Here is an 18,979-nt window from a genome sequence, read left to right on the forward strand (position 1 = left end):
GCTTATATTCAGGCCAATATGGTATATAGCACTTTTCAGTGTATACATTAATCAATCATCGGGGGGTGGGGATATTGGGAGAAGCCTTTATTTCCTCTTGTTTTCTGAGTCTTTAGTATAGAAACATTTCACAACCGTGAAGGTTAAATATATGGAGAAATGAGAAATCTATGTCCTCCTAGATCAGGGGCCAGCAAGGTTTATCTTGCCAGGGCCGGATCGGTCCCATTGAGATCCCTCCGTGGGCCGGATCGCACACCCACAATCATGCACGCGGCCCCGATTTTTGGCATCTGCACAGATGCGATTTTTGGCGCCGCGTAAGCGAGTCCCCACGCCACTCCGGTTTAGCGCAGCGTGCGAGTGGGCAACTCATTTCGGGGGCGGCTCGGGGGCCGGTCAAACGACCTCTGCGGGCTGTTTCCGGCCCATGGGCCTTAGGTCGCTGACCCCTGTTCTAGATACAGTGGTACCTCGGTTACAAACACCTCGGGTTACAAGCACTTCGGGTTACAAACTCCGCTAACCCAGAAGTAGTACCTCGGGTTACAAACTTTGCCCCAGGATGAGAACAGAAATCGCGCGCCGGCAGCAGGGCGGCAGTGGGAGGCCGCATTAGCGAAAGCGCGCCTCAGGTTAAGAACAGGCCTCTGGAACAAATTAAGTTTGTAACCCGAGGTACCACTGTTTTGATGATCTCCAATTCCCAGCAGCCCCAGCAGCCTGCACAAAATGTTAGCCTACAAACACCCCCCCCCCCAAACACATGAAATAACCCATGGTGGGGGGAATTAAAGATCACATTTATTCTTCTGTGCAGCATCCATTCATTTAAGTGGCCCACAGACATGGAATGTTCACAGTGCAGTGAACCTGAAGTGACAAAGAGACTATTATGGCCACTTCGGATGCGCTGTGCAGGAGATTCTGTTGAATTTGAATGTGCTAGCTATGAAATGCATTGGAAGAGTCTCCCCACGATTTTCAATATCGAACTTGGTGTCGTGTTTTGATGTAAGTAGGCAAGGGTGGCCCGGCCCATTTTGCCACCTGAGGCAAAATGGGAAGTTGCTGCCTCCCCATCCCTTACCTCACAGAAGTCCGGGTCCTGTTGCTGCCACCTCTCCTTGCTTGTCTGGCAGGAGGAGAGGCATCTGCAGAACTTGGGAAAGGCAGGAGAGCCAGCAGCAGCAGCAAGAGGTCATGGGAACCTCCTGCTGCTGCTGCTTCTCCTCACTTCTCCAGCAAGAATAGGAATGGGTGGCCTCAGCGGCAGGCAGGTACAGTAGTGGGATATTCCACCTCTAGATCCCGGTAGGAGACAACCGCCTGAGGCAATCACCTCAGCATGCCTAATGGTGATGCCAGCTCTATATATTAACTCACCTACAGATCAGTTACCACCTTAACAGAAAGCTGACATGTGCTTTTTTTACTTTGGTATGATGTAATTGAACTCTTGCCAGGTTTGCCTAATTTAGCTCAAATCCCTTTTGTGACCTCTCTGTGTGAGCAGAGCAGGTATGTTTGTGAAAGACACTTCTGCAGCTTCAGACCTCCTCATGGGCCTTGAGGTATCTGCTGGAAACGTTGTTTTAGGCACCAAAAGAAGAGGACTCGGACACACTTTTCACTGTGGTTTTGAAATGGACAAAAAATAAAAGGCCTCTTCAACCTGATATCATACCACTCTTATCTTACCGAGTGAAACTTGAAAAGGTTGACTGATGGCAAGATAGTAGCTTTTCTTGTTACATATTCCACAAAGTGTTTTAAAGTACAGTATTTGAAATGGTTGAGAGCGCCTGTTGCCACATAGAATTGTTTATTCTGCTTGAGAGTCAGCTGCACCCACTCATGAAATTACTTTCCTTCAAATTCACTTGTTAAATATTTGATCATCACAGGGTGCAATTTGCTGAAAAAGGCACTATAAGTGTAAATGCCAGATAGGAAGGTTTTTCATACCACACATTTAAAGCACAAACCCCACAAGAATCCTGGGAGCTGTAGTTTGGCCCTCAGATACAATACCCAAAATCCTTCATAAATTACAAATCCCAGGAATTTTAGGCAGGGCTGGGGAAGGCTTGCTTTAAATGTATAGTTTATATACGTATACACTTTAGCGTAGTTTAGCCTCACACATCTCCAGGGCCTAAATGAAGAGCTTTTCTACATACCTGTAGCCTTGTCTGAATAGGCATCTGAAGTTGAGACCAAAACCAACATCAGATAATATTGCTGCATTAGTGTACATGTGTGAAATGTGGATAAGTGTCTATAAACTGTGAGACAAGTAAAGAATGCGGTGAGATAAAATGAGGGCACATCAGGAAACAGAGATAGGAAAGTGAGAAAATAACACAGGGCGGTGTAGAATTAGAAGTCATGTCGATTTACAGGTGTTGATGATCTAAAACCTGTGTCTGTTCTAGCCCATCCTAGTTGCCCTAGTCCTCTCATCTCAATTTGTCCCAGTCCTGTCATCCCAATGGGTAAGCTGATTAACTCCTGGAATTCAAAATGCTGATGCCTATGTGTCCAGCAATGTGAGATGGGTTCCTGGACAAAGCGAAGGAAAAAAGCTGATCTTTCTTCTAAATGAAATAAAAGCCCAGCGGGAGAGGAGCAGACTTGACAACTGGTCTGAAGAACAAACAAAAGATATTCGATGCAGGCCTTATTTCAGGAGGAAGAATGTTCCAGGTAGCAGGAAAGTCATGACTCCAGGAAGACTCAAGATTAATTTCAAGGGCATGTGGCACCCCTATGAAGGCTGCCTCCTCTAATGATGTCAATAACAAAGACCTCCTCTGATGATGTCAGCGGATGGACAAAGGCAGCTTCTCAGGTAACCCTTGTCACTTGTTATTGTCTCTTAAAACATACATTTAACGGTTGAGTGTGTGGGAAAATGAAGAGAGCTTTATGTATTTATTTATTTATTTTACACTTTTCTGATAACCACTATCAGAAAGGGCATCTCTCTATCTGTGAGCCACATGAGGGAGCTGTGGTATCTGAAAATGCAGATAAGTGAATTAAGGGGTGCCTTCTTCCAGGGAGAATTAAGCGCTTTTATTTCCTTTGATTTAGATGGCAGGGACACTTGCTTGAAATCAACAAAACTTTTAAAATGCTGGAGTGTGCCCATTGTATCTGTTTAAACTGTATCAAAAGTGGCATATTTTACAGACCCTGGTCCTTGTCTATATGCTGTGATCATGCCATGGTGACGCCTGTCTGTCACTTTAGAATATCTTTATCTGGGCCACAATAATGGCTTCTCCATGCCATGAGCCTTCTCAAGTCATGCCCTAGGAGGCCTCTCAAAAACACGCACTTTGTCTGCTGGGAAAGGAAGGACCTCCCCTCTGATTTACACCTTCTAAAACTGCCTCCATGGACTAAGCAAGGTGCTAAGCGGTGTTATCTCTCTGCATTAAGTTGGACCTGGCAAGTTCTGGGACTTGAAGCTGTTTGGATGCCTTCTCCACACCCAACTGTTCATTCAGCATAAAATGAAGATTTCCCATTACAGTACTGTATGTTTCCCAAGAATCATCAAAAGATTATTGAGTCCCTTGCGTCTAGCAAGTCTGATGCTGTGTAATTAGTACTAGTCTGTCTAAAGATAAGGGATCAGAAATGTTCATTTGCATTGTTTGCCACCTCTGTTTAATCCATGGTCGGTAACTGATCTTAAATAAACCTTTCAATTTATAATTTGAACTCTAGCGGCCATGAATTTTTACTTAAACCATGGATCTGCCCTATTCATAAACTACAACAGCTTGTCTCTGCTACAGGTTTGGAAGGACAAGTAAGTAAATAAGTTGCAGATTGAGTTCTTCTTGCAGAGAAGAGAAGGCCTGCCAATTTCCTTACTTTCTGTCCTCACTAGGCTGCTTCCCCCAAGCCTGTTAATACCTCCCCTCCTTTAGGTGGGTGGTACAATTAGCTATCTAATAATCCATACCTGGAGAATGGATCTGCTATTACTAAAATTTAAAGGTTTTATGATGGTCATTAATTTTTTTGTGATGCAATACTTTGGATTTAGTTATCTATGCCAGTAAATTGATTTGCACTCTTTTAAATAGATCATAGGAGGTTCAGTAATTTTTAAGTTCTAGAAGCATTAAGACCAATATGCTGGAAACAAGAGAAAAAACTACTAACACGATAATTTCCATTTTCCTCCCAGCATATTAAAGATAAAGGTAAAGTTACCCCGACCGTTAGGTCCAGTCGCAGATGACTCTGGGGTTGCAGCGCTCATCTCGCTCTATAGGCTGAGGGAGCCGGTGTTTGTCCACAGACAGCTTCCGGGTCATGTGGCCAGCATGACAAAGCCGCTTCTGGCGAACCAGAAGCAACACATGGAAACGCCGTTTACCTTCCCAACGGAGCGGTACCTATTTATGTACTTGCACTTGACATGCTTTCGTACTGCTAGGAGGGGAGGAGCTGCGACTGAACAACGGGAGATTTCAACCCATAGCGGGCATTTGAACTACCGACCTTCCGATCGGCAAGCCTAGGCTCTGTGGTTTAGACCACAGGGCCACCTGCGTCCCTTCTCCCCAGCATATTAGGGACACAAGAGGCATGCCAAAGGCAATGCCTAATGACCTGTTATTTAGGTTATAATGGCCTTTAAGAAAACTGGAATGTTTCTTTATGCCCATTTGAAAGAGCTGATATACACTGTTGTAGATGGTATATTTGATTATATTAATGTCTTTTTTGATAAAGAGTGCTAATGGCATAGGAGCCTCTAATAAGATGGCAAGCCAAAACAAGATTTGCGTGGATATCTAATTGTCATGTTACCACACTATGTCAAGAAGCAAACCAGGCATAAACACTCACATGCCTTCATTTAAAATTTCCCCATGGAAAGAAAGCCAAGAACTTAGATGATCAATTAACTTTATTAAAACTGATCACAATTAAATAGGGACAAGGTCATTGAACTATTTAAACGTATACAGTGAACATATAAGATTACTCAGAAGTATATCCTATTGTGTTCTCATTGTGTTCAATGGGGTTTACTCCCAAGACAATGTAGAATTGAAGTCTTAAAGTTCTACAGTTTTAAAGCTACCATTTCATGGAAGCTAAGCAGGTTCAGATCTAGTTAACTGTCCAGGAACTGCATGTACTGTACACTGCCTTGGATTCCATGATGAAAGAAAGGTAGAACATACATAAAAGCAATACATATTATTGCTTGATATATGAGTCACTCCTAATTTAGAGCGTCCTCACTTCATATCAAAGTAAGTCCTAACCTAGGCAAAAGATCAAAGACTGTCTTGTACTTTACATAATTGGTGTTTTTAGCATGTTTGTACGCTGAAGGGATCTGTAAACATAAGCTGCATTCAGATGACACTACCGGTATTTCCACCTTCCCAATGTTTCCTGCACTGTTAATTTTTTCACTTTCTGTGACCTTTCACACAACATAAATGCCACTTCCAGAAATCTAGTAGGTTTAACACTCATTTCCACACTGTGTCCTGAAAATTATTCATTTGCAACCTAATTTGTGGGAATTTTACATTGTAATTCCCCACTGCCACTCATGTGATGAAATCGGGGCCAGTATCCCAGGATACACTTCTTTCTCGATATTTAAAATTGAGCGCTACATGGTAGTATATTGTTCAAAAAGCCACCATCCCATTACGCAATATGTACTGCCGTGTAAAAGGAACATTAGAAATTGGGACAGAAGGGGTAGCATTATAACCAGTAAAACTAACATAATAAACCCCACATTTGAATGGAGCCATCTAGGGACTGGAAAATGCAGCCGGTGGTGTTTGCCCATTATAACAATACAACCATAGGTTGCAGGCGTGCATCTTCCATTCAAACAGTAATGTGTTCACTGGTCGGCTTACTAAAATTGCACTTAGCCCTCAGTAGCACGAAGTGATTCATTTTTCATATAGACTTTTGTCTTATTAATAGTTAATAAGAATATGGATTCAAGCTACTGTTCTAAAAACACTCAATGAATAATATAGATGGGTTTTCCATTTTGATTCTGAAAGCCCACTTCCGATTAAAACAGGGCTCTAGATAGTGATTTCTGAAAGATTCCCCCCGCCAAAAGTGACCAGTTCTTTTCTGTGTAGTTCCTCTATAGTCACACAAGTATAGAGGGGAGATGAAAGAAAAGAGGATTTTTAAAGATTTCTAGGTGCGTGAATCAGATTTGCTGTACACACTGAAAAAAACTATCAAGTCAGAACTTAGCGATGTGGCATTATTATTTACTTACACCCAAATCACAGTTGTTTCTTTCAGCTTTTCTTTTGGTAACTGTGAGATTTATGCACAGTGGAACAGCAACTGCTACAAAGAATGCACTTGTACATTAAGTAACACCTTTTAAATAAATAGCCACCCTCTAAAGATACAAGACATCCATCAATGTTGTTGGCATTGCACATGGGATGCATCTCATAACACTGACAATGATTGGATTCCTCTCATTTGATATACTAATAAAAGGTCTTGCTTTTTAAAAGAGGAAGAGTGTTTTATGCAGGCTATATGCATAAAGATTTTCACAAGGCTTAATGAATTTATTGCTGTCATCTGCCCATTCCTTGAAAAATTAGTGTCTGGCTTTCTCATTCAAGGAGGCTGATAGGATTCATTATGCTGGGTGCTTCGTCTCTCCGTGATATTCCAGGAAAAGCACTCAGCTAGCGGGTGTCTTTTCATAAGTAGAATCAGTGATCAACTATTCCAACAGTTAATGAGAATATATATTAGTGTTAAGTACCATCAGGATGTTATTCTTTTGCATATATGTATAAAATATATATGTTTAAACTCAAGTCATTGCATTGAAACGCTCTCAAATCTAGGTGCCCTCATATAATAAATGCTACATATATCCACAACACAGCAGTACCAAGTGTCCTTTGTGTATCTGCTGAGTATTTCAAACCACTAACAAATCCTTTGCTAACTGCTACCTTATTACTGTATTGGCCCAAATATAAGCCACACCCGAATGTAAGCTGCACCTTTAAAATTGGAGGGGGGAGGAAATACCTGAATATAACCTGCTCCATTCCTCATTTAACTTTTAATAGTCAGAATTTTTTTTGGGGGGGGGGAGTGAGACTTATATTCAGGGCAATATGGTAATATCCGCTCGCTCCCTCCCTTGGGTGGGCAGGGTTTGCGACACCCCTGGGCCATAGCTGCCAAGTTTTCCCTTTTCTCGCGAGGAAGCCTATTCAGCATAATGGAATTTCCCTTAAAAAAAGGGAGAACTTGGCAGCTATGCCCTGGGCTCCTGGGATAGGTGAGCCATCCACCTTTGTTCCAGGGAGGCCATCGCCCTGCCCCCATCTCAGCAGGTCTATGGGCAGCCGGCTGGGGTGGGGCGAGGGCCAGCATAAGGGGCCGGTGCCCCTTAGCCCAGGCTCACTTACAACGAGGTATGTGATGGAAGCCCAAGCGGTGCAAAAGTAAGTCCCATGGAGTTCAGCTGGGTATAGGATTGCAGCCTCGATTATCTTTCCTTTTTACTGTGCTATCTAAATAGCTAACCATTAAGTCTCCACAGTAGTTTACAGCCTAGCCATAAGCCATACTGTGCCAGCCCACAAGTAGTTGGAAACTAGACACAAGATTACACTGATATCACAACAATATACAGAAATGTAGAAGAAATAAGTTATCTCTGGGCACCAAGTATTGCGCCTTAGAAAATAAGCTTCTGTTTGGTTTCCATTCTTTTTATACAGCAGAAAGGTTTAATAAGTATATGAACCACTATATACTATGTACTACCGGTATATTCTGAACAGGATACAGCATGTCTAAAGAAATACTGCAGTAAGTAAAAAGGAAATTAGCCCACGAGATGTGACAGACTGTGACACTTACTCTAGGAGGAAACTTAAGAAGTCCTGCTGTCCAGTTTCAGATAATTATTGCCTCATTATCTCTTGCAGCCTCATTCATTCCCATTATGGTGTGTTTATGTGATTTGCATCAATGACTAGGCACAGACTATCCTGCTCTAGATTTTGCCTGCTGGCAGATGGACTTCCTTTTGTTACTTGTTAAGTAAGCAGGATCCAGGGGCAAATGAAGAGATTTGCATTGTCTGATGCTGGACCAAAAGTGCTCTCCAAAAACAAAGTTTAAATAGTGAGGCTTCGAAACTAACTTGGGTGTGGGTGGAACCAAAACATGACAATTTTCTGCCTTTCTCTGTGTTTTAAATGAAAGCATTAATGAAGTGCCTTCCTGAGCCAGCGTATGTAAAAATAGGTTTTCTGCAATAATCTTGCTCATGTCCTTAGAAGTTCTTCCCATCTTTGCCTCTGGTACTTAAAAGCCTAAATGCTCCTGGGACTTACTCTCTGTGATCCAAGCCACCGCAATGTGATTGCGTGGCATGTAAGTCAGAGACGACTTTAGTCTGAAGCCCTGAGCTTATTGACTCCTTCAAACATCTTGGAAGAAGATTACACCAATGTAATAATGTACAATCCTTCTGCAATCCTTAAGAGAGGGGAGGGAAATGGTTACTGTGGTTAATTCAGCCAAGCTGCCCTAGAGTCCAGATATAATCCAGAAACTAACATTTATCTCTGTTGCTCAAAAAAAAGCTTCGACCTCTGGCATGTTCCCAAGCCTACTGTGAAACATGACTGCATACGTCACCCTAATGGCCATATATGGAACGTGGCTTCCGCTGTAACACACGAGGAACTCTGCTGAAAGTTCTGCACATTTAAGTAGCCATCAGGCAGGAAAGCAAGCAAGAGATCCCAGAACGGCTGTCAAATTTATGTCGTCATAGACAATTTGGCACTTTGAAATATATATTTTTAAAATCATTTTTATTTGGTTTTACAAGTACAAAGTTATATACAAAAAAAGAAAAGAAAAACATATCCATATAAAGAGATTCCTCCAAATCTCAGGACTTTCTCCCACTCCCTCCATGGAGTTCCATTTTAAACATTTATTACTGCATATTCTTCCATACTCAGATTTTTATATCAGACCATATTATCCGTGGTAATTCTTACACTATAAGTGAGATCAAAATCCTGCTAATGTTTCCATCTGCTTACAGTGGTCTCCTAACTAGCTTATAAATTTTTCCCATTCTTTTATAAAGTTATTGTCCTCTTGATTTCTGAGTTTTCCATTCAGTTTTGCAATCTTGACATAGTCCATTAGCTTGGTTTGCCACTCCTCTCTGGTAGGGATGGAACTTTCAAATAAATTAATGCATCTTCTTCTGCTTTAAATCAGTGGTTCTCAATTAGCCAAGTATTGCAGACCCACTGCTTTTATAGGGTCAAGCTGTGGACTCAGTGGTGTAGCTGCATGCTCCGTTACCCAGGGGCAGAGAGCAGGTAGGGGCGTGATGCATTGCCTGCAGGGGTGTGGTGCATGTTCTGGGGGTGTGGCGCGCTGCGTGTGTCCGGGGGTGGGGTGGCTGCCGCGATAGCACCCTACTGGAATAGTGGTGCCGGGAGCGGCCCACTCCCTCCACACTCCCGTTCTCTGCCAGTGCGTGGACTGCTTACTTTTTAGAAAACGTTGATATGTTTATGGTAGTTTTTGTTATGTGAATGGTGCCACACACACCCTGGGTGAGTTACGTTGAACCCTGGGGTTCGTAGACCACCAATTGGGAACCACTGCTTTAAATTATATGGACCGGGTGTGTGTGACTCAAAGCATGAGATGGGCTTCCTGGTGGAAGCACAAGGCAAAGCTCACTCCTGACTTCTCTGAACCCAGATTTGTTTCCACCACTGAGCCCTCTGGGATGGGAGATGGTGGCAGCCATGGCAGACTGAGGAAGAGGAGAAGGCAGATACAGCCTTTTTTGTTTTGCTTGAAATGACAATACGTCCTGGGCCGGCCCATATCTGACTCCTAAACTTTCTGTTTAATTACAATGCTTTGTTCATATTAGAGAACCCGTGAGGTCTAACAAATTAGGAGTGTCAGACTAGCAGACCTGGGTCCACATCCCCACTCAGCTCACTGACCTTGGACGTGTTGCTATATCTCTCAGTCTAACCAAGAGCTGTTGTGAGAATAAAAGAGAGGGGGGGCAAGTGTTTGTCCTTGGAAGCTGCTCGGAGCAAATGCAGGATAATAATGAAATACATAGTGAGAGAAAAACTAAAAAATACTCTCCCCTGCAAAAAAACAACAATTATTGACCTGATGTTCAGTCACTGCCAGAGCCAGCCTGAATAAAAATGTTATGAAAGGCTTGGTTGATTTTGCTTCTTATTGAGCAACAAAAGCAAAATCCCAGCTGCTTTATGTTGTTCCGTGCTGCTTAAAATACACACTTTTGAGATCCACAGGCAAGAAGGGCCTCGCCTACTATTCAGATTTCACTCTACCGGAGACTCGTGTGTGTCTGTGTGTGTGTGTGTCCCCTCCACAAAGATGGGTGTGGTCACTTCGCATCGAGACTGTGGTCACATCAGAAGGGAAGCTGCCCGCATCTCAGGTAATGTAGAGGGAGCGAAGCTGGGAGGGTGCGATTAACCCTTGAGCCCCCCTATCGCCTTCTAGCAGTTTCAACGAAACGTCTTGATGGCTGGTGGCAGCAAGCGATGCAAGCAGGAACCAGCCTGATGAACTGGGGCTTCCAAGCCAATACTGTAGAATAGAAACAATGCTCCGGCGGTCGCGCGACAAGGTTGCAAAAGCGTGATCCCCAAACTAAGCAGCCTTCCCCCTCCCACTTCCAGCCAGACAGCGGCGGATTTAACTTTCCACGCCAAGATCAAGGGCCCTCCCGAAACCTTATCTCTGCCTCGCACCCCTTTCCCTAGCAAAGCCCCGCTCACCATATGCTCCTGGAGCGAGAAACCGGGAGAAGAACCCCCACCCCACCCCTCCTCCTCTCGCCCCGCCGCTTCCCCTTTTGCAGCTGCTAGCAAGAACCCTCCCTTCTCCCTTCCTAGCGGCATCTCGCCCGGCAAAGCGGGCGCTTTAGGCGCAGCCTCCAGCGCGAGCCTGGGCAGGGTCCGCTCTCGCTCACCCCGGGAGGCATCCGGGCAGCCTGGCCTGCTAAACCCCGCCCTCCGCCCTCCTGTCATTGGGCAGAGGCCGAGGCGGCGCGGCCCCCATTGGCCGCCAGGGGTGTCGGCTCGGCGCAGGGGAGGGGCGGCAGAAGGAGAACCCGCGAGGCGCTTGGAAGCTCCCGGGCTGGCGGCTTAGTCTCTCGCCTGCGCGCGGCGGCTTCGGGTGGGATCCGCGCCTTCGCCAGCATTTCCAGGCCAGCAGCTGCGGAGAAGAGGAGGAGAGCGCGGCTGAGGCGGCGAAGGCGTGGTAGCAGCAGCGGCTGCGGCGACCCGAGGGGCTTGGCTCCGGAGATAGTGGGAAGGCGGAGAAGCCATTAGGGGGGAGCGAGAACTTTTGTTTCGGAGCAGCCCGGCGGCGGCGGCGGCGGACCAAGGATCCGCTCTGAGGCGCCCCCTGCCCGAGTCCCGTCTGCTTGGCTCTCGTCGTGCTCGCAGCCGCAGGCGAAATTTCTGGTCCGCAGGCGAAATTTCGCCGCCTCGGTCCCGCGATGCTGCGGGCGGCCGTCCCGGCTCTGGCGCGGACTGAGTGAAAGGCAGCGGCCGCAGGAAGAGAGGAGCGAGGGATTTGCCGAGACTCGAGGGGAAGGGCTGGTCCCGGCCGCTTTCGACGCCCAGCCTTTGGTTGCTGCTGCCGCGCCCTGGAGATGGTGCCTGCTCCGGGATTAGCCTAAAAGTCCTCTCTCTCTCTCGCCTTTTCAGCTACGATCGCCGGCAGATCTAGCTTGGGACGCGCAGCGAAGTCGCTCGCCCGTCCTTCCCACCTCGAGGAAGATCTCTGCCTGTAAGCGCCGCAATTACAAATTGTGCCGCGCGAAACTCTGCCAGGTGTTCCCCACCCACCCAGCTACCCTCGCTCTGAAAGAAGAACCGGGCGGATAATATGTCAACCCCGAGCAGATTCAAGAAGGACAAGGAGATCGTAGCCGAATATGAAAGTCAAGTGAAAGGTAAGAAGTCTGGGGTGGCCATCGGGGCGGGACAGTGAAGCCGCCTCCTCTTTTCAGACCCTCCTCATCTGGGTTTGTTTTTACCCTTCCTTAACTCCAATGCAAGGAGGCGAGCGCACATCTTTCTATTACGAGTAATTACCCCCCCCCCCAAATTGTCATCCTCAGATTATAACGGGGGTTATAATCCTGGCTAAATCCGCCCCTCCCCCCCAATCGAAAGGGGTTTGAAAGGGTGGGGGAAAGTCCACCTTTGTACCGCTCAGGCCACTCGCTGATTTGAGAGTGTGATAAATTGGTAGGCGAGTGTGTGTCATGGGGGATAAGCTTAAACCATTTTAGGTGATAAGTGCCCCAGCTTCCAGTTGAAGACTCATCACACAGTCATCTGGTGAATAGAGTCACAGTATCCAGTGTGGAAAGGGAAATGGGCTTTGCACAGCAAGAGGGAAGCTGGGAGACCCATTCTTTGAATAGCCTTCTCCAGCCCCTCTCTTTCCAAGCCACAGTTAAACTGGAAGTGAGGACTCTCTTCGTTTTTCTTTGTAAAAAATACTGCTTGATTGCATAGTTTTAACAGCGTAGACTGCAATTGCTACACTTAATTTATGTCCAGGATGCCCTTTGAGGGTGTACTGGACATTGATTTGGGAAAGGGAGGGTTGTAAGTGATTGACAGCTCCCCTGTATCTGGAGTGGCTGGCTTAGACCATGCACCTTCCATTTAATCAGTTACAAATGTTCAGTAGTTACAAATGTTGGTAGCCTTTTAAAAAGCAGTTAACAGTAGAAACAATGCTACAACATCCTCCCTGCCTATATTGTACATCAGTTCTGTTTCTCCGTGATTGCTTTTTTATTTTTATGTCACAGCAGAATATGTGTTTATACAACCATACATAATATTTTAAGAGTTTCACTTTCCTGTTCTGTAGCTTCATTATATCTGCAGCGTCTGTTTTCTAGCACTTGGCAGCTTTTGAATAAAATGTCTCTTGGAAACAAACGAGATCTTCCTTCTAGAAATATGCTAGTTCATGTTCCTTGTATGTGCTGATTTAAGTTCTTCACTTTATTGGTCGAAAACTAATGTGGGCTATATTAATTTGCTCTGGCGTGCATACGGAACATAATAAAAGTTTATACTGTATTGCAATTTTGAGTTTGCCCATAGTAATGAAATTCCCTTTGTATATGTAAATCCAACATGTGATGTCATCAGGAACTCCATTTCACATAGTGTCCTGTTGGCTTTGGTAGAACTCTGTTCATCTACACCAGGCATCCCCAAACTTTGGCCTACAACTCCCATGATCCCTAACTAACAGGACCAGTGGTTGGGGAAGATGGGAATTGTAGTCCAAAACATCTGGAGGGCCGAAGTTTGGGGATGCCTGATCTACACCAGGGTTTCCCAAAGGGGTCTCCAGCTGTTTTTGGACTACAATTCCCATCATCCCTGACCACAGGTCCTGCTAGTTCAAAGTTGTAGTTCAAAGACAGCTGGAGACCCAAGTTTGGGAAACCTTGATCTCTACACTAAGGGTTCCCAGACAAGCAACTGGGTACCTATGGCTATAGTTCAGGCATCCCCAAACTGCGGCCCTCCAGATGTTTTGTCATACAACTCCCATTATCCCTAGCTAACAGGACCAGTGGTCAGGGATGATGGGAATTGTAGTCCAAAACATCTGGAGGGCTGAAGTTTGGGGGTGCCTGCTATAGTTCCACCCTACTAGCTTTTTAATGTGGAGCAGCAGCCAGAAAAAGACCAGGCATGCGTTGTCTACTGTACAATCACACATGGCTTTGAAATGTATGACTGGCTTTACAGTTCTTTGCCAGAACTGTCTCAGAATCTTACGTGAGTGTCCAGCTTGAAGGATGAATGCCCCCTAGCTGGTGCCTCCAGAGTATGGGGGTATGAAAACCCCACTTCCTTCAGATTGCTGCACAGATTACTGAATCGATCTCGAAGGAAAGCCTTCTTAAACAAAAAGTCTCAATAGGTCGCTAAATATCACAATGCTAGGAGCCTATCTAGTTTCAGCTGGTACCAGTAATTGAATCCAGGCCACTTCCACACTATGTATTTAAAACACTGTTATATTGCTTCAACAGTCGTGCCTTTCTGCCAAAGAACTCTGGTCCTGTAGTTTGTTAAGGATGCTCAGAGTTGTTAGGATACCTTTCTACCCCTTGCAGAGTGGTTTAACCATCAGTCTCTTTTCCTAGGGAGCTCTGTAACACAAAATGCCTGGGAGTTCTTGTACAAGCCAACTGCACCCCTGGGACATAGCTAAGCTCTCAGCAGTGTTCCATCTGAGGAATTCAGTTGCTTCACAGGGATATATGGGACAACTATCAGAACACAGTTACGAAGTAGTAGCAGTACTAGAATAGAAATAATTTAAATGGTTGTGTGTATTCTGTGTTGAAAACAAATTAAACTTTAGTGGGGAAAGTATGTTATTCAGATGAAACAAACTTATATACAGTTTAATGGGTTTTGTTTTTGCATTTGCTAAACATGGGAAAAGAAGGAAACACCGAACTACCTATACCACCAAATGATTTTGGGCTTGTGGATTCTGTGAGCATGCTAGATTTAACAGAGCATTGGGCACTTTTTAAAAAGAAAATATTCTGTTCTGAGCAATACCAGACTTCATGTTGACTTGGCACATAAAGTTCTACACAACTTGGGTCCCAAGTACTTGATAGAGCACCTCTCCCAGCATATGCTAGTCTGAGCTCCTAAGATCTGCAGGGGAACCCTATATGTGCTCCCATCAATGGCCATGATTTGTTGATGATGAAACTGGGCCTTCTCTGTTGTGGAACTCTCATTGTGGAACTCCTTTCCATTGAAGGCACAGTTGTTGTCATCACTTCCAGGCTTGTGAAGTCAGAAGAAGACATTTCTTCCCCTGAAGGCTTATGGGGAGAATTTGACCCAAGAGCTGTTGGTCTGCGGTCGACAATTTTGTATTAGAATGGTTTTCATATTTTACGAATTTTATTGGAAATATTGTGTGTTACCTTGGGCCAAAGGGTGGTCTAGGAATGTATGTATATGTTTATTGCATTAATATACCAACCTTCCTCCAAAAGTAGGAATAAATAATAATAAAATAACCATACAAGGAAAAGGATTTGGGCTGTCATGTTTTTAGATAACTGGCTATATCGTTGAATTCAGGAATAAGAACAAACGTGGTGAATAAAGTGGTTGCTGGGGCTGTTCTTTGCAGTACACTTTTCATAAACAACAACAGTCTCAAATGTGTAGTTTATCCCAGTGGAAATAATTATCCTATTTTTCCTCAGTTATTTTCCTTACAAAAAGAATAAGCTCCACCCAAATGGCTGCAGCATGTCAACATGACAGTCTAGTTTACTTTTTCTTATATCTGGCCACAAGAAAATAGACGTGCTCCTCACTCTAGTCCACATAGACTGTTTTCGTCACAAAATGAAGCGTTCAGTTTGCAGAAATAGCCTTTGTTAATAAAGGACTATGATGATAAATGTCATATCTGGCAAGTGAGATGTGTACAGGGATATGTTTCTTTGCCTTCAACTAAGGCAGGTGGAAATTTGTATCTTGATCCATGGTTGCGCTAGCCCCTGTTGGACCAGTTGGATATGTAGGGGTGTGCTTTGGGGATGGATGCCCACATCCTGGAGCCGTTAATTGTCTTTGGCTAGATGTGCATGACTGTAGCTGGGTCTAAGCCAAAGTACACAAGGCTGCAGTTGTGTGCAGAATTAGGTATGGCGTGCTGAATTCTGCATCCGAATGGGCAATGAGACTGGTAGTTTACAAAGTGCATTTTGCCACTCTGCTTCAAGTCAGTCATTTGTGTTTTTCCATGTCCTGGTAAAACTTGGGTCCCAAGTACTTGATGAGCACCTCTTCCAGCATCTGCTAGTCTGAGCTCCTAAGATCTGCAGGGGAGCCCTATATGTGCTCCCATCAATGGCCATGATTTGTTGTTGATGATGAGAAACTGGGCCTTCTCTGTTGTGGAACTCTCATTGTGGAACTTTCCATTGAAGGCACAGTTGTTGTCATCACTTCCAGGCTTGTGAAGTCAGAAGAAGACATTTCTCCCCCTGAAGGCTTATGGGGAGAATTTGACCCAAGGGCTGTTGGGTCGAATGGCGTGCTGAATTCTGCATCCGAATGGGCGATGAGACTGGTAGTTTACAAATTGCATTTTGCCACTCTGCTTCAAGTCAGTCATTTGTGTTTTTCCATGTCCTACACAACTTGGGTCCCAAGTACTTGATAGAGCACCTCTTCCAGCATCTGCTAGTCTGAGCTCCTCTGCTTCAAGTCAGACATTTGTGTTTTTCCATGTCCTGGTAAAACTTGGAAAATACTTCAAGAACAACAGCATGGAACCATTGTTAACATGTAACAATGATATTTAACCTTAATAATATATAAACAGAGTTCGAAGTCAGTCATTGTGTATGAGATCTACTAGTATTAGAATATGTAAAAGATTATCTGTGTTCTACAGTGTTCTACAGGGGCTGCTAGAGCTTGACTTTGTTCAAGTCTTGTATTTTGACTTATTGAAGAAACACCGAAATAATTAGCATGACACATTGAGAGAATGTGCCTTGCATTCCATTAAAACTAGTTGGATAATTTAGTGAGATGCTTCAGTTGAACGACTTAGTACAAGGAAATGCCATAAGTCACTGGTGTTTTATTAGTACGGTATATTTTTTTTAAAAAAAATCTTAGGCTTTAACTGCATATCGAGGCCTAGCCTAACCTATGGAGTACAAGCTTTTATCTATTAATCTTTACAGGAACCCAGCAATTATACTTCTGAAGGCCAAGTTATACATTACAGCTGCCATTTGAAAGAAGTTTCAAGTTACTCCATGTGGCAGCTGTTGGCATATAACAAGCTCTATTTATTCAGTAATTCAAGGGGCTGATTTGGCAGTCTTCTCCAGGTCACTGCAAACTTCCTGATAAAGAAAGGTTTGTAGTGAATATTGTTAAGTCTGCATGGTGAAATGCTATATTTCACATTTGGTAACTGCTGTTCAAGGCCGTATCGGTGTGGGTGACCATATAATATGCAAAAAATCCCTAGATTATAATACTGCTTCTGCATAGCAGTTTCCTGTACTTCCTGATGTAGGGATTATTATCTGGAAGAAACAGGAGCAGTGTAGTTTAGAAATACTTTTCTGACCATGCAGTCTGCACTTGCCATTGTAACCCATCCAGTATCCATTTGAGTCACAGTGCAGATGGTACAGGAGGCAGTGTAGACTCAACACAACATGGACTGGGGGAGATGGAATATTATCATATGCACCATTTAATGAATTAGTTTAAATAGCTGGAGTTTGTCTAACAACAGTGGCCAGGTTCTTAGGTCAGAGGTGTGTGGTGCAGATGTTTCTTTTTCTGAATTTTCACCAGATAAGTTGCTTGTAATTGTGGCATCATTGCCAGGCCACCTCAGGATATAGTGTTGTGAAACAAGAGAGATAGTGATTTGCCCATTGTCTCCCGATGAATTGCCAGCCATTGATTATCTGAACAGACTTGGGCTTCTCACATACACACCTAATATTCTAGTCATTGCACCACCATAGTTCTCTCAAACACAAAACACCTACTGCTAAATGATAACATCCAATGATAACATTTTAAATGATAACATTTCAGAATTCTGAATTATGGAAGTGACAAAGTATATTGCTTTTTCTGATCTTGAACATTTAGTATTTGCCTAAGCCTCAGTGTAATAATTAATATTTACTTGAATCTTCTGTGCCCTACTTTTAAAAAGATTTCGTATTAGCAGCAGGTGTTTAGGAAAGAAGTTTTAGCAGAACGAAGTATACGAAATCCATGCTATGTAACTGTCTTCTTCCAATAATCTCAAAGTAGATGAAAATTGGTTTAAACCATAAGAGAGCTATCATTTTTCCAGGGAAGAAAATAAAATTGTGGTACAGTTAAATTTGGTCAAATGTAGCATGTGTGAGAAGGCAGAAAAAAATCCACTTAAGTTTGCAGTGGACAGTTTCACGTGCAACCTTGAGAAATCCTGCAAATTTTCTCTATTCAATAAGGCGCAGGAGTTTCTGTTTCTGCTTGTCCCTCTGAACTGTATTAAGTAATGTGCCCATTCATTTAGGCTCCAAAAGAGGTTTTTGTGCCGCATTTCAAAATAGCACACTGGTCTTGTTCTTCTATGATGCTAAACCATGGTTTGACCCTACATGCATGACTAAGAAGAAGCCTAACCAAAGCCTTGGGTCTGCATACTCCTCCTTACAACCCCCATGTGGCCAGCAGAAGGATGTCACCAGTTCTTAGCTTCCACGGTTGTTGTGCTATATGATTTGGAAATCATGGTTTAAACTAATCTAGTTAGTTAAGCAAAGCAAGCCATGTAACCCATTGTTCTGAGTCAGTTTTAAACAATGATCTGTGGTTCATAGGACACACCAAGCCAGAATTTGTGGAAAGTGAAATTAAATGTGAGCAAGGTCCTCCTCCTGGCTGTGCGCAGAAGACTCAGAGGTGGGGACAGGAATGAGAGCCTGAGTTTTTGCTTAATAATAATAATAATTTAGTATTTATACCCCGCCCATCTGGCTGGGTTTCCCCAGCCACTCTGGGCGGCTTCCAACAGAAAAATAAAATACAATAATCTATTAAACATTAAAAGCTTCCCTAAACAGGGCTGCCTTCAGATGTCTTCTAAAAGTCTGGTGGTTGTTTTTCTCTTTGACATCTGGTGGGAGGGCGTTCTACAGGGCGGGTGCCACTACCGAGAAGGCCCTCTGCCTGGTTCCCTGTAACTTGGCTTCTCGCAGCAAGGGAACTGCCAGAAGGCCCTTAGCACTGCACCTCAGTGT

General features: G+C 44.1%; 1 protein-coding gene across 1 annotated transcript in view; it reads left to right on the forward strand.

Moving 5' to 3' along the window:
- The first annotated feature begins 11,202 nt into the window (after positions 1–11,202).
- Positions 11,203–18,979, forward strand: part of SRGAP1 (SLIT-ROBO Rho GTPase activating protein 1) — a 117,737-nt gene continuing 109,960 nt past the window's right edge. The window contains exon 1 of the mRNA XM_035128372.3: positions 11,203–12,070. Coding sequence (XP_034984263.1) covers positions 12,004–12,070 — 67 coding nt within the window. The 5' untranslated portion in view covers positions 11,203–12,003. The remainder of the gene's footprint in view (positions 12,071–18,979) is intronic.

Source organism: Zootoca vivipara, chromosome 9 (genome assembly GCF_965207765.1).
Source record: "Zootoca vivipara chromosome 9, rZooViv2.hap1.1, whole genome shotgun sequence".
NCBI classification, from domain to species: domain Eukaryota; kingdom Metazoa; phylum Chordata; class Lepidosauria; order Squamata; family Lacertidae; genus Zootoca; species Zootoca vivipara.